Source organism: Spea bombifrons, chromosome 6 (genome assembly GCF_027358695.1).
Source record: "Spea bombifrons isolate aSpeBom1 chromosome 6, aSpeBom1.2.pri, whole genome shotgun sequence".
Taxonomy (NCBI): Eukaryota; Metazoa; Chordata; class Amphibia; order Anura; family Pelobatidae; genus Spea; species Spea bombifrons.
Window position 1 is genome coordinate 46,754,689 of NC_071092.1, and position 15,007 is coordinate 46,769,695.

Sequence of the window (15,007 nt, forward strand, 5' to 3'; positions counted from 1 at the left end):
TTTAAACGTTGTTGGCGATTGAAGGAAGCGGAACTTGTCTTTGTTGCAAACGCCGGTCTTCTGGAAAATTAAATTTTAAGTGGATTTATCACCTAAATGTGTTTATTAAAACTATTTTTTTTATGTTTTTCAGTCCATGAAATTGTTTTGGTATTTTTTACATTTTTTTGTTTTTTAAGTAGATGTAGGCTCATCGAATGCTTAAAAAAAAAAGTGTTGTTGACATCATGGATGTTTACGGAAAATGCGGCTGTTGTATATATTGTCTTTTTACTGAAAGGGTGGTAGATAAGTAGCACAGCCTCCCAGTAGACGTGGTAGAGGGTAATACAGTGAGGGTATTAAACATGCATGGGATAGACATACGGCTCCTGAATCTAAGACGAGACCAACGACTGATTAAGGTTTGAGTCTTTACAGCAGGAGTAACGGGCGACTAGACGGGGGCCGGATGGGGCCGATTTGCTAGCACATTCTATGTCCCTTTAAATAATCCTGGATTGCACGCTTTGTATCCTTAACCTGGAGTCTGCTTTCTTATAACGGGTGCCGTCTGCATCTCGGGGTTCTTCAGCATTTGACAGTATAGGAACGGGGGGGGGTTATAGAATAACTCAGTGATGTTTATTATTACGCGCAGAAAGCGAGATTATTACTCATATCCAGCGATATTATTAACAATTTAATTAATGTTTAAAACGGCTGATCCACCACAAAAGACTTTTACCCTTTGAGTAACAAACTCCCTCTAGATTGTAAGCTCCTTTGCTCAGGGACCTTTTGTTTCAGTAAGTGCATATTGTTACATGATACACTACTTCTTACCTATTGTACAGCGCTCCGGCATATGATGGTGCTATATAACTCAATGTATAACAATTAGGGTCATCCTTGTACCGGGACCCAGGGCTATTGGCTCCATCCAATGGGACGGCTACAGAGAAGTCGGTGAGTTTTGATCACAACTCGGGACAAAGACTACGCCGGCGGCCTCCAGAACCGATTTCAGGGTTATTTGAACCGAGTCGAGGCGATGCCCTTTATTGGCCGAGTAGAATTAGAGCGTAAGCTTTCCAGACAACAAAGTTCTCTTCTCCGGGCATATTATAAAATTACATCCGCCGTGGATCTTAAATAAATTCACGCAAACAGCTTTGGTTTGTTTGGTGTTTATTTGGCAATAATACATATAAAAAAAGCTATAAAATGTATATAAATGCGGTTACACGATTTATTCACAGAGAAGTCAATTTCTTTATAAAGTTTCCCATCATTTATTAGTTTTTTGTTATAAAAAGGATCCCGACCCTCAGGGGACGAAACACGAAGGTGCCAGAAACCGAACAGCTTACACTCTAGCAGTTCCTGGCTTTATCGGATCAGGACACCTGTGTTGGGGGTGTGGCTAGAGGGGGCAGGGTTTGACCACACCTGGGAGGGGCATGGCCAGAAGCAGGACCACCTCCCACCAGACCCTAAAAGCCACCTGTGCAGGTAACAGCACAGACCAACTGGCCCAGAATCCCCGCTGCCCTCCAAAGGGGGGGAAAGTGGGGCAGTTTGTGGGACTGTCCCACAGAAGACAGGGCAGTTTGGAGGTATGCTTTAGTAGGTCTTTCCTGTAGGACAGCACTGGATCCCAAGCTGCTTGCGCTGAGCCGCGGGGCAGGTTTGCTTACATTCTGTCCGAAAACATTTTGTTTACAGTAAAGGCTCGTCACGGACGAACAATCCGTTCATTTCTCCGGCTCGTTGGGATAAAGAAGCGATAAAGCGAGGCGCGCATAATGCCGGCCATTCATAGCACGGCGTCCTTCGTCGAGTTGTTTTAAGAAGAGGTTGTTCATGAAAAGTAAATAAATTTCACGGCCGGGCCATGTGATGCTAACGTGACATTCCGGACCCCCGACGAGCCACAGAACCGTCACGGGTTTCAAGTCCTCAGCAGAACTAATTCAAAGCAATCACGGAAAAAACCACATCCAACACGGATTGCACGGAGACAAAAAAAACAAAAAACAACTATTTTCTGTATTCTCCCATTAAATTATAAATCGTGAAATGCCGTTTCTCATCAGCAGCGGCTGTTTCTTCAGGATGCGTACGTCTGGGTATCAGAGAGACAAAGATTAAAGGGACGCTTTGGTGCCCCTAAAGCCCCCTCAACAATGAACGCCTACGCTTTTACTTTAATACGCATTCAACAGACAAAAAAATATATAAAAAAATTACAAAAAAACATTAACTTAGGGAGAAGCTTCAGCTCCAGGGCCCGGCGTTTCTCCCCACCTTGTAGCAACAATTGGTGGCAGGAAGGAACTCCCATTAAAATCAATGGGAACACTTTCTGTGCATGCGTGCGGGGGTCTTGTTAGACCCCCCAGCTTTTGCCAAGCTAGTGCTGATAGGTATATCACACACATGCCGAACGTATAGCTCCAGAGATGGGGGGGGGAGGCAAATGCATATAGAGGATTGTGCTTTCAATGGGTTTAGGGTCTGCCCAGTGTCCTTAAGGGGTTAAAAACATGGTTCTTACGATCCGGAAAAAAAATGCAAATCGGAAAAGCTACATTTTTCCACTGGTTAGGATCCCGGTGAAAATAGTGATAATAAGTTAACACCCGGACCTGAAATGTCTGGAAAGTCTTTAAAAATAAAAACGCAGCTAAAATTGGCCCTCTGGGCATTTCTCATCGCCCGGGCGGACAGGAGGCATAAATTCCGAGCTGCTTCGCGAAAATCTTGCAAGATGAAATAAATATTGAATTTTGTGTTAAAGTGCTGGAATCGACAAAAGTTTCAGTTATTACCAAATTTCTTTTCCATAAGTTTTCTACAACAAGGCTGCCGTCCGCGCTGACAGGGGCTTCAGAGACGAAATGCTCGGCGGTTCCCGGCTGCTCCGGGCAAGGTTAATCGGACGAAGGGTCGTGATGGATGCCGGCCACTTGTCTCTGTATCAGGATATAACTCCATCGGGGCTCGCGGTAAATCACCGACCCCGTACGCCTTGCTGAAAATGCGCATTTTCGGGTGCGAAAAGCTTTCCCAACGTGAGCCGAGTCCGTGCAGGAAATCTCCGGAATCACAAGCAGGTAGAGCCTTCGACCGCTCCGCATGCGCAACACCTTAAAGAGGAGGACAGGACAGAAGGTGAGGCTGACAGAGCTGCTTATATACACAAGAACACCCAAAAAAATAGGAATTTGCAAAAAAAAAAAAAAAAAAAAAAAAATTGGCACAAACAATAATAATAAAAAATAATAATAACAATACAAAAATCGAAGTTCTATTCCCGTTCCAATAACATTTAAGGGTTAATTTCAGATCGAATACACTTTAAAATTCAGGGTTGTGTATCCTAACGGCAGTTTACAGTTCCTTAAATACAAAATGTTGGGTTGATAGTCTTCCGGCTGGCCTCTGATTCGATATTATATTTAAATATCCCTATAACCGGTGCAGGACTCGGTAGCGACACGTTGGGTTCCGTGGTTGATGAGCAGATATCTCTCAGTATCGGAACATAAAAACGATCAATCATTACGAATATTATTAACAGGATCCGTCCAGTTTTGTTTCACTGACTGAATTAACATTTTTGGCTAGATTATTTAAAGATTTATAAAATAAATTAATTAATTAAATGACATCGTTTCGTCTACTGTCCCCACCTTTAACGCGTCTTCTGCTTTTTCTTCTTCCTGGCTTCAGTAACTAGAAGGAGAATGGAAGATGTTGGTCGGGTAAGGAAGCTGGTTTTGAATAATAAATAAGTACCATGAACCGTCTTAAACTAGTGCAAAGTGTGTGTTTTGAACAGACTCCGACGCATTTTACTGCATCTCAATCGGTGCAGGCGTTCTTTAGTTATTGGAGTTAGAAAATTAGACTTCTGTCTCATGTAGCTCCTCCCTCCGGCTGCTGCTACTGAAAACAGGAAGCATTCGCCGGTACACTTCCTGCACACGCTCAGTAGCACACTAGTTCAAATGAATGGCAATAACAGCAGCCAATCACGTCTATGCTAACTGAACCAGATGTCTTGCTAGCATACATGTGATTGGCTTCTGCTGCTGCAATGACATCAGAGGGAGTGCTACTGAGCATGTGCAAAAGTGTACCTACTCATAGTTCCTGCATAGCCCAAACGTGTCTGGGATGCTTAGCGAGATACCTTCTTAGGGGCGTGGCTAGAGATGGCTCATGCTTTTACCATCACACAGAGGTAGAATGTTGGACTATGACGTCATATCCTGTTGCGTGACTTTAATGTTCCCCAAGGACACCTCACAGGAGCCGTGGGTTGGCCACGAGAAATCTTTTGATCCCCTAACTGGCTCAAGTTCCTCGTTGCCCGCAAAAGCGGGACAGTTTGGCACCTTGGAAGGCCGCAGGACACCATGAGAAATAGACATCTATTGGAAAATTAAACTACAATGGTGTCGACTTATCCAAAATCTCCCCTATAAAGTATACAGTATACAGGGCCAGCTCAGTCCTCCTGCAGGAGAAGCTCCCCCCGGGGTCAGCCCTTCATAAAGCAGAGTGACGTTGCACAGTTTAGTGAATACACCTCTAGCCCGGACTATCTAGCAAGTCTCCCTCCTGAAAGCAGAAAATCCCCGCGAGCTGCTGAGGATTCCAGCGTGACTCGCAAACGGCCCGCGTCCCCCCGATCATTACTGCGGCCTGACGCGTCACATGACACAGACTCCAAAAACCAGCAAAAAGAGCCATTATGCACCCTCTACAATCAGCCGTCTGACGGTAAAAAGGTGTATTTTTAAACGATTGTCCATTCTCACTGTGTTTGCGGAAGTAAAAATGTATCAAAGCGTCACATAATTCAATGTTCTTTATAATAAATAAAAGAAACGATATGAAAGGTTGGAATGGGATGGGGGTTATTATTATTATTTAATTATAATTATTTAATAAGCCCTGTGAAATATGATGGCGCTATATAAAACAATAATAAAAATAAAGAATAAATAATAATAATAATACATTTTAGATTTACTCCTTTGTAGTTAAACGCCACTTTCATTGGCTAATAATCATCATTTATATTTAATTTGGGCGCATTTAAAGTGCGAATTAAAACGCTTCCCCCAGTCTTCTGTAAACCAGCAACAAAATAAGTGTATTTACAATAAACATATATATATATATTTTTTTTTAAAAAAAACCTGAAATTTGCGTTTTAGCCGTAATTCTGTTTTTAACAGAATGAGGATTGGCCTTGTGCCGTTTAACCCTTAGCTGTGCTAATTGTCATAGGACAGTGCAATGAATGTACAGCAATCTTTACCACCCAAGAGGTTAAAAGCATGCAACAGAGGTACCCAAACACCGCTTGGCACATAAAGGGTTAAGACCCCGGCTCCTGTCAACAGAAAGCGGGGATCTACTGCCTAAGAGAGGCGTCAGCCGTGGAAATATGGGGCCGATTGTCCTTACTCAGAACTTTGGTTTTGCGCAGCTCAGCTTTTAGGTCGGTTGATGGATCTCCCGGCCCGAGAAGAAGCTCCGGCTCTTTGCTGCCCTCCAAAGCCTGAAACGCAGGAGAGAACGGCGTTAATACGGCTCGGCCGACGGCTTCCCGGTGCTGCCCGTCCCCGGACCTCCGACGGCTTCCCAGCGCAGCCCGGCCCCGGCCCTCCGAAAGAAACAAACTAAACCTAAAAAAGACCTAACGAGCCCTCGCTAGATACATTGCGGCTTATTGGCTGTCGCTGATTCTTATATGTTAATAAAATATGGCGATGCCGCGACTTAAGAGACCCAATATTATTATAATAAGAATAATAACAATAATAATAACTACAATAACAATAAAACTATTAATAGAACGATAACGATAATACTAAGAACAATCATGATAACCTTAATTCTAACAATAATAATATAATGCATGTTGCATAGAAATAATTAGCCCTGGGCTTTACTGCGGGGGTGGTAGATAAGTGGAATGGCCTGCCAGCAGAAGTGGTTAGCACAAGCTTTAAGGTAGTTGTAATCCATTCCTTACATCTTCATCCGCTGGGTCTTATCCTGAGAATAAATTCAACCCCAGCATAAAAGGTAACATAAAAGCAGATCGCTTATTTTTTGGAGGCCGTTCCACTTAAAAGCGGTGTTTTGGGTTTCCCTATGAAGCACACATTTGGACCCGTTGCTATGGATACATTTACAGGACGGCCTGTCACACACGGTAAGGTTTGTTACCCTCCGAGACGTGCGGCAGTTTGTACGAGGGCTTTATGAGATATGCAGCCCCCGGGCCGGCTCATGGGGTACGCCGAGCCTGCCGGAGTTTAAGCGTACGGCCGCCCGAGCGTTCCAGGGGGCCGGTGAGTGCAAGCTCCCGCGTCGCCTCGTGAGCCGGACATGTGGCCTTCTGTTTACCCAATTTAGGTGGAAGCTGCTGTAATGCGTCTCTAGCTGTTAACAGGACACAAGCTGTGACATTTACAGCAGCCAGGGCAGCGAGTATGGATTTCACGCGTGAGACGCGATCACCGAGGTGGGTGGTTTTTCAGCCGAAGAGACGAACAAAAACATTTACACAGAACGGGCAGATTGGTTTTCACTAAAAAGGTTTCGGGGCCGTTTGTTTTAAAGGGGTAATAACCGGTCTACGGGCCTCCCGCTGTAACGACTCCAAGCTTAATCAGTCGTTGGTCTCGTCTTAGATTCAGGAGCCGTATGTCTATCCCATGCATGTTTAATACCCTCACTGTATTACCCTCTACCACCTCTGCTGGGAGGCTGCTCCACTTATCTACTACCCACTCAGTAAAAAGACTATATATATAGCAGTATATTTGAGTTTTTTTGTCTCCTTGTAAATACCGACCTGCAAATTCTTTAAACTTTGCCTCATTTTCAAAAACGACGTCACCGATTTCTCCACCTCCGATAACAACTCCAAAAGTCTACAAAAAATATATTATTCTTCCGTCAGCATAAAAAGCCAAACTTTTCTAAAACGACGGAATTCCTAGCAGACAATCGTCTTAGGTGTAGAGTACGTCAGAGGACCGCGCCGCCCATACGCAACCAAAAACACAGGTTTTTCTTCTTCTTCACATTAACTTCTATGAAGAAAATGATTCTTTGCCATTTTTTCACCAAACTCCTGGTTATTTATTTTTTTTATTTTCAATATTTTATTCAAGATTTTTAAGAAATATTAAAAGTGATGAATAATATATAAAAACTAAAAATAATAATTTTATTTTTAATTATTTTCTGCTTCCTTAAAGGGTCTGGATCATTTTTTTTTTTTTCTGGTAAGCAGAACATATAGAGGGCTTTAAATGATTAAATAAATATGAGAATTTTTCCTGTAAGAGGCAAAATTTGAAAAATAGCTTTATTGGGTTTTTTGGTATTTTTTTTTTTCTTGCCTTTATTTGGATCAAAAGCTGGAAGGATCGGCAAAAGGGTTGAACTTAATGGACTTGGGTGTTTTTTCAGCCTAAATGACTCTACGTTGCCATGTTCTCCTTTTTAAGGCAGGCAGCTGCGCTGTACGGTAAGCGACATGCGCGGCATTTAGTAAAGAGGTTCCTAATACCCCGACGAGTTGTAGATTTGGAGGCTTACTCCGGCCGGCTGCCCTCTTACGTTAAGAATAACAGTATGAACGTTGGAAAGTGAATCCGTGCCGTTCCGATCGCGCAGGAGGAACTGCTTGCGAGTGGCATTTACCAGACACTTAAACTTCTGTTTACTGCATTCCTGTCACCGCAGCAGATGGCTGCCGAGCGCGGCGACGTGAATGTCAGGGCCGGTGTGTATTATACGACGCCGAGACCGAGCTGAATTTGTGTAATTTCACCACTTACTATTCTCTGCGTCTATCCAAAAAAAAAAAAAAATCCTTCAAAATGACATTGATTCATAAAATTAAGTGTTTTCGGAATTTAACTTATCGTAGCCTCACAGGGCAGCCGCCGTGGGATCGGGGATCTCACGAGGGGGGGAAAACAATATCCAGTGGCTGGCTGAGGATGCTTGGGGTTGCACGGAGTCCAATTTTATGCAAGGACAGGGAATGTCGGCGAATATCGGACAAAATTGTACTTTGCTTCCCGGAAAATGGAAAAAAAAAAAGTAATTAAATATAAAAATAAATTCCTAAATTCTGCGTTTGTTCCGTAGAATTCTGAGTGCGCTAAAATAATTAAATATATTCCACAAATATCAGAGGCAATAAAGCAATGAATGGATAATTCCTTTTATAGAATTAAAAAGCATTGATAATAAACGCAGTCGTGGATAGGCTAGCGGTGGGGTGACCTTCTAGTTAGAGTTAGACCCCCCGGCAGAAGCATTCTATTCGTGCCCAAAATATATAGATTTTACTCACAGTTGCTCATTAAGAAAAAGGACTTTTGTGCTTAATTAACCATTTGTGTGCTAGAAGACACCTGCTTACTTTGCTGTATTCAATATTTCCACCCCATACTTTCCTTTAGGAATTTAAAAAAAGAAAAAAGTTTTAGGGGCTGGAGTTAAAGAATGAACTTTTTAGGTTGTTGATGGCGCTTCAAAGGAGAATAATGGGGTTTATTTGCCCCGTTTAATTTATAAAGCCGTTCCCTGCTGTTTCTATACACATTATCGGGGCTTTTAGGGCTGTAGAACCCTGCGATACCCTCATACCCAGCAAACATTCCGACCTCCTAGAAAAGAGGGGCATCAGGAGGGTGAGAGGGACGCAGGGTTTTGAGGCAAACAGAGGGATTGTCCCTTGCAAAGCGGGGCACTTGGGAAGTATGCGATGCAAATGCCCTAACGTGTAATTAGAACGATTTCTTGTCCTCAACCCAACAGACTCACTCATCATTTTCATCTGTAGGACGCTGCCCTCTGCTGGCGACTTCTGGTTCTGCGGCTTCAGAATAGCCGTCCGCGTCTGCGCGGCCTCGAGAGAAAATAAAAGATCACGTAAGATACTCGCGGTACCTGGTAGGGTAAGCGGCGCTTAAAAGTACGCAGCATTTCTATACACTTTACAAACGGACACTTTTATAGCTGAACGTAGCATTAGAAACATATCCAGCCCTTCCTATAAACAATCATTCAATCATATAACATGTTGCTTCATTCATCGTTTTTGTGTCAGGGATACAAAAGCAGGCAGTATGTTGCCGTGGAAACTGGGAAAAAAAGTTTCTTTATGGTATATGCTGTTTTCTTATGCACGTAAACATTAGGCTAGCCTACAGGAGATGTAGTCCTGCTGCAGGACTACATCTCCCATCCTCCTCAGCCAGCCCCTTAGCTGAAAGAGCACTATGGGAGATGTAGTCCTGCAACAGCTGGAGGGCCGCAGGTTGGACGCCCCTGTCTTAGTGGACCACCAGCTTTAATTTATTCACGCCAAATCAATTTACTGTTCAGCACAAACTGGGAAAAAGTTATAACAATATGGTAACAACGCACGATATCCGAAACAATGTATCAACCTAAGACATACGCGTCTGTGGCGGGCAGCCAATAAGATTAAAGGACTGCTGTCATTGGCTGAACATAATATATTAGAACATATAAGACAAAAATGTAATTAACAATAATTAGTAATTATTAAATTTAACTACTTCTCCTTAATTCACAGAAGGTCAGATTCTAGAGGTTATACCCCGAGCCGAAGTTCTATTCCAGGGTCCCCCTAGGCAGATGGGGCGTCGGTGGACAGGGGAGGAATAATTATGTAGATCCTGAGAACAGGAAACGGAGATCGCTGCTCACATAAGATATGTAGAAAGGGGGTTTCTGATAAAAATATACGAATAACCTTCGTCCCCCGGACTTGGACTCACCTTGTGTCCTCTCCTGTCCAAGACTTTTTGCGCTGCGCTTTTTGACGGCAGTGAACGGGCTCATCTGGCGGGTCCCGGTTGTTGGGGAATATGAATGAAGCGGGACGGGGGTTTTTGGCCGTGATCTTTCATTCTGTTAAGGCAAAAAGGTCAAATTGGAAAAATTAACGAATAATAAAAAAAAACAGTTGGCCCCCAAAAATGCAAAGTGACAAACTATTATTATATCACTCCAACAAACGCCATAGCGCAGTACAACAAGTCATGGGAAGCTATCAAGATCCTATGGAAGTGTGAGTGCAGAGCGGGGAAAAAAAGTCTATATTTTGAGCACAGGGAACAAAAAAAAAACAAAAAAAACTTGTAAAATATAAGCAACTGTCTTTGGAATTATTTTTCTATTAAAAACTATGAAAAATAATGCAAAAAAAAACAAAAAGTGAATTTATTTTATTGCCTCTTTACAAAAAGGTGAACATCATGCGGGTTTTATGAGCCCAACTGTGTGCACTTTCTGCCTGTTTAGGTTTAGTCCATTTAGTTACTGAAAATATTTTTTGGGGGTTTTTTTGTGTCAACCTTAGAATTTAATTAAAAAAAAAATGTTTCAAAATTGCCAGAAATCTCTTGGATCTTCCCATATAAACACAGGTGGTCAGAATAATTAAAACGCTGATGGATTCACCTGAGCAGAAGTACGGAGGGACAGGAAAACCTGCACTGTTAGGGGGGGTCCTGGGAACAGATGACGAGGACATTCTGTTACGGAAGAAAACCGTTTTGCAAAGCAGAAAACCTGTGTTTCTGCTTAAAACAAAAATGCAAAAAAAAAAAAAAAGTCTTGAAATATTATTAATAAATAATAATAAAACGTGGAATGTATCAATTCTCTAAATCTAGACTTAAGAGTGCAGCGTGATTTGTACCATGTGGGTGAATCTTTAGTCTGGATAACGAACGGGTTTCCCTAATGTCATGGGCCGTGGCATTGTGCCTCCTTTATTCAAGCGCAAAAAAAAAAATGGAAAAAAAAATGGAAAAATAAATTCAGAAAGCAAAAAAAAACGAATAAAAAAAGTAAAATGAAAAAAAAATTCAGAAAGCAAAAAAAAAAATAATAATAATTAAATGTAAAGATAAATTCAGAAAGCAAAAAAAATAAAAAATAATTAAATGTAAAGATAAATTCAGAAAGCAAAAAAAATAAAAAAAATAATTAAATGTAAAGATAAATTCAGAAAGCAAGAAAAAAAAATGTAAAAAAAAATAAAAATCGCAGTCTTCTGTCCGCCGTTGACTCTGCATGATAAATAAGTGAAATTATCTTTATCACCTTGCATTACGCCGCCGTTCCCAACTACCTCTCGTCACAATATCGCCACCATTAGTACCAACTCTGACACCCACCGCCGGCTTCCGCGGGTAATGGGCAACTTTATCAGGATACATTTGGCATTAAGCGGAAAGCATTTGGCTCCAGAACCACAACGTGACTTTATCTTCAAACATAACGGTAATAGTCGGGCTTTATTTTTTACTGCGGTAACGGCGGGGTAATTTATAGCTGCGGCGGTGTTTTAGAGCTTAATTATAGCAGATTAGCGGCGGTAAACAATTACAGTCTCCCCATAAAAAGGCCTTTCTGGTTTTCATTTGCCGCGTTCTTATTGTAATCCGCACAATGTAACATTATCATAATTCCATATTGTTTCGCGCGCCGGCCGATGGCACGTCTGCCGTCACGCTGCCGGCGGCTGACAAACGACTCTCCTTCCGCGTCGAGCGCATTCCATTTGCAAGATGGCCGCGGGGCACACGGAATATTCGCTTGTCTTTTGCTTTACGACAAGTCCCTTTCCGTCGACAGGCCCTAAATCCGGTGCTCCGTGCGCTGCGGGAAGCGCTCGCCCGCTAAGCGATGTGGGGGGGGGGATGTTTTGCTATATTCGGCATCTAATACAATCTGGATTGATGAGAAACCCCCGTGGCAGGTGCGACGTTACAAGATTCCCCCGTTTAATAGATCCCTTTGCAGCTTGTAAATATTTAAGGGCAATGAAAGCGAACGGAAACAACGGCGGTATTTTATACTTTAGGATCTCTTCGTTCAGTTGGCGAGTTGGGCCCGGAAAGGAAACCAAGACGGGGCAAAGTGATCAGGATGAGGAGGTCCGGGGGGGGGGGGTAATAAGGCAATTGACGGCCATAGAGGCCGGTGACAGCTTTCCCGTGACCCGTGACCAGAGGGTACTTTTATTGTAGGGGGTGTGGTTAGAGGCGTGGCTGGGGTGGAGTTCTGTGCCCTATTGCGGGGTATTTGTGTAACTGAGTGGGGCATTTAGAAGAATAATAATGGGGTTTATTTACCCCGTTTAATTTATAAAGCCATTCCCTGCTGTTTCTATACACATTATCGGGGCTTTTAGGGCCGTAGAACCCTGCAATCCCCTCATACCCAGCAAACATTCCGACCCCCTAGAAAAGAGGGGCAATAGGGGCTGGGGGGGGCAAAGAGAGACTGTCAATATACTTGGCAGTAATAATACCCACCTAGTAACTAGAGTACCTACCTTATTCTTCTCAATTGTATCCAATTTTAGCGATCTTCTGACACTGCAAATAGAAACAAATAAAGACATATCATTTGCCGGGGGATGGGATGATTATTTATTTTTTTTAAAAAGACAATAATTGGGTGCAAAATGCTCGAGCCAACCAACAGGAACATTCCATGGGTTTCCAGAGTCATGTTAAAGCGCTCCGAGGCATACAAAGAGTTAATACAAGGTGACTCCTGGAAACAGATGGATCGGGCGACCCCCTCGAAGACGCAGACCCTTAAAAGAAATAACCCCCGCTACGCTCTACCGAGCGGAATCAGAGACATGCCAAGCGCTCTGTGCTGCGCGAGCCAGAATGTGTTCCTGAACTGGATGCCCAGCTGTTAATAGCGGAGCTGGAAAGAGGAGACGTGGATGTTTATGATGCCTCCGACCTCACAGTTGTCATGTAAGAAGCAGACATTAGCATTTTATTACACGAGGACTAAATACTTACAGCGGGAGCGATCCTGAACTCCGCACGGCGTCCTAACATGAAATACGGTAACACGCCGGTCACACGGAGCTAAACCATGAGAGCGCCGTGATTTATTTAACGCGGGCTCCACTCCAAGTCTTATCTGCCCTTCCTTGGTCCTACGCGGGCCCTGGGCCAGTCTGATACACGGGACAAATATCCAGCGGGCAACAGCACCCCATACTTACCCTTACTGCCACTGCAGCAGCTCATCAGATACTGCATGTATACAGGCGGTGTCATTTAGCGGCCTCTGGCCTTAAAGTGGTAGGCTCGCTTGGTCATCCCCAGACTGGCCCTGGTCCTACCGTTTGTGCTGGGACATGATGTCATCACCCGGTGCTATACTTACATAGGCAGCGCGCCGGGGGCAATAGAGGGGAGGCTACTCTGGTTAAGAACGGCCCTCCAGAGAGTAAATGGGGTAAAAGAGGCATGGGGGCAATTGGCAGACAAAAGCAATGCATTGTGCAAATCTCATTCACCAAAAGAACAAATGCAAAGAAAGCGCTTAAATGGAGCACAGAAAGGATCCAGTCAGATCATTAAACCTGAGCAACTCAGAGGACAATTGCCCCTCAAGCACCATTACCAGCCCTACCCACCCTTTACTTTATAAACACGGCTCACTAAATAAAAGAGTCGCATGAAATTATATTATATACACATACAGTATATATATAGGTCTAGACCTACATTGAACCTTAAAGGGCCAGTGGTCACAAACACCCGGTTCCCTTTTCGATAGCTCATTATGTAACCAAGGGCGGGCTGGTCAAGGGGGCCAAACAGAACCAGCCCGCATGCGGAGGCAGAAGCACAGCGGAGTCTCACAATTTAGCATTGTGACCCCGCAGTAATAACAGCAGCTATAAGGAAAGGCTCCGGGCAAGGCATGGATGTGTTGGTGTGAGTGGGTCTGTGATGGCGTGTATATATATATAATTGTGGAGGGCCAGGGGAGTGACTCTGATTTACCTGCCCCCCCTCAGAGTTGAAGGTGCCAGACCCTACCTTGTATGCAATTCAGCATTTTAAAAAAAATAGCTTATTTTATTTACCCTGTTTAATTTATAAAGCTGTTTCTATACACATTATCTGGGCTTTTAGGGCTGTAGAACCCTGCGATCCCCTCATACCCAGCAAACATTCCGACCTCCTAGAAAAGAGGGGAATCAGGGGAGAAGAGAGATATAGATAAGGAAAGGGGGGCATCATGTGAGGAATGTGGAATAGATAGAGGGACTGGCCAATCTAAATACAGACACTTGGCAAATATTCTGTTAGTAACTGTTTAAATTAAGTAAAATACATCGGGATGAAATTGTGGCAGAAACATCCACCCCCCTTCCCTGACATTCTGGACTCTAATTCCTGGCTAACTGAGCATCATGGGAGTTGCAGTCCTACTGGGTCCATGCCGCAGTAAATGAGATCTCCGTCTGCATAATAAGCCATATACTCACGGGAGGCTCATGACTCTGTCCTGACAGGAAATGCGCTCATGCAGCTCTCCGAAACTCTTCCCCCAGAAACAGAAACCACTCACTAAAGTTCCTGGTGTTATTATTGTCCCCCATGCTCTGTCAGACATGGGACAGAACTAACTGCATACAAATGGATTTACATAGCGTCATCATATTCTGTGGCGGTGTACAATGTGACCTAAGCATCTCATTAATAAAAAAAAAAATGCAATTTTGGGAACCGGAAACAATGTTTCAAAGAAAGTTGATACCGGTACATTTGAAGCTATTGATACAAATGTATCCGGTTCCAAAAAAAGAAACATTTTGTGTTTTTGTTTAAAAATAGGGATTTTGGCCCACAGATTATTAAAGGGACACTTCTGCCATTATATTCACTTTAATGCATACAATAGCTGCGCGGTCGCTTTACATTTTTTTGTGGCGTCTGCCGAATCCCTTCACGCGTTTGCAATGGGGTGTCCTTTTTTTTACCATATCAACTAATATTATTATTATTATTGCTGCTGCTTCTTGGGACATTACATTTGTTGCTATGGTGATAAGACCACTCTTTTAACTTTTTATACTTACCCCTTTAAAATATTATGATTTCATCAGCAA

At 43.2% G+C, this 15,007-nt stretch overlaps 1 protein-coding gene across 1 annotated transcript; it reads right to left on the bottom strand.

Annotated features, from left to right (window-relative positions):
* Positions 1-2,527: 2,527 nt before the first annotated feature.
* On the bottom strand, positions 2,528-14,447 carry ITGB3BP (integrin subunit beta 3 binding protein). Its single transcript, XM_053470085.1, has 8 exons — positions 14,384-14,447; positions 12,410-12,452; positions 9,840-9,972; positions 8,857-8,941; positions 6,866-6,944; positions 5,467-5,560; positions 3,678-3,720; positions 2,528-3,131 (listed from the first exon to the last, which is right to left on the bottom strand). The coding sequence occupies exons 1-7, from the start codon at positions 14,392-14,394 to the stop codon at positions 3,680-3,682; spliced, it is 486 nt and encodes a 161-aa protein (XP_053326060.1). The 5' UTR covers positions 14,395-14,447; the 3' UTR covers positions 2,528-3,131; positions 3,678-3,679.
* Positions 14,448-15,007: the final 560 nt, after the last annotated feature.

Excerpts from the sequence above, each read along its gene's own strand:
- ITGB3BP (XM_053470085.1), bottom strand. Across the intron at positions 9,973-12,409 it reads ATACAATTGAGAAGAATAAG|AATGAAAGATCACGGCCAAA; the intron begins GTAGGTACTCTA and ends TTGCCTTAACAG. Across the intron at positions 3,721-5,466 it reads GCGCAAAACCAAAGTTCTGA|TTACTGAAGCCAGGAAGAAG; the intron begins GTAAGGACAATC and ends TTCTCCTTCTAG.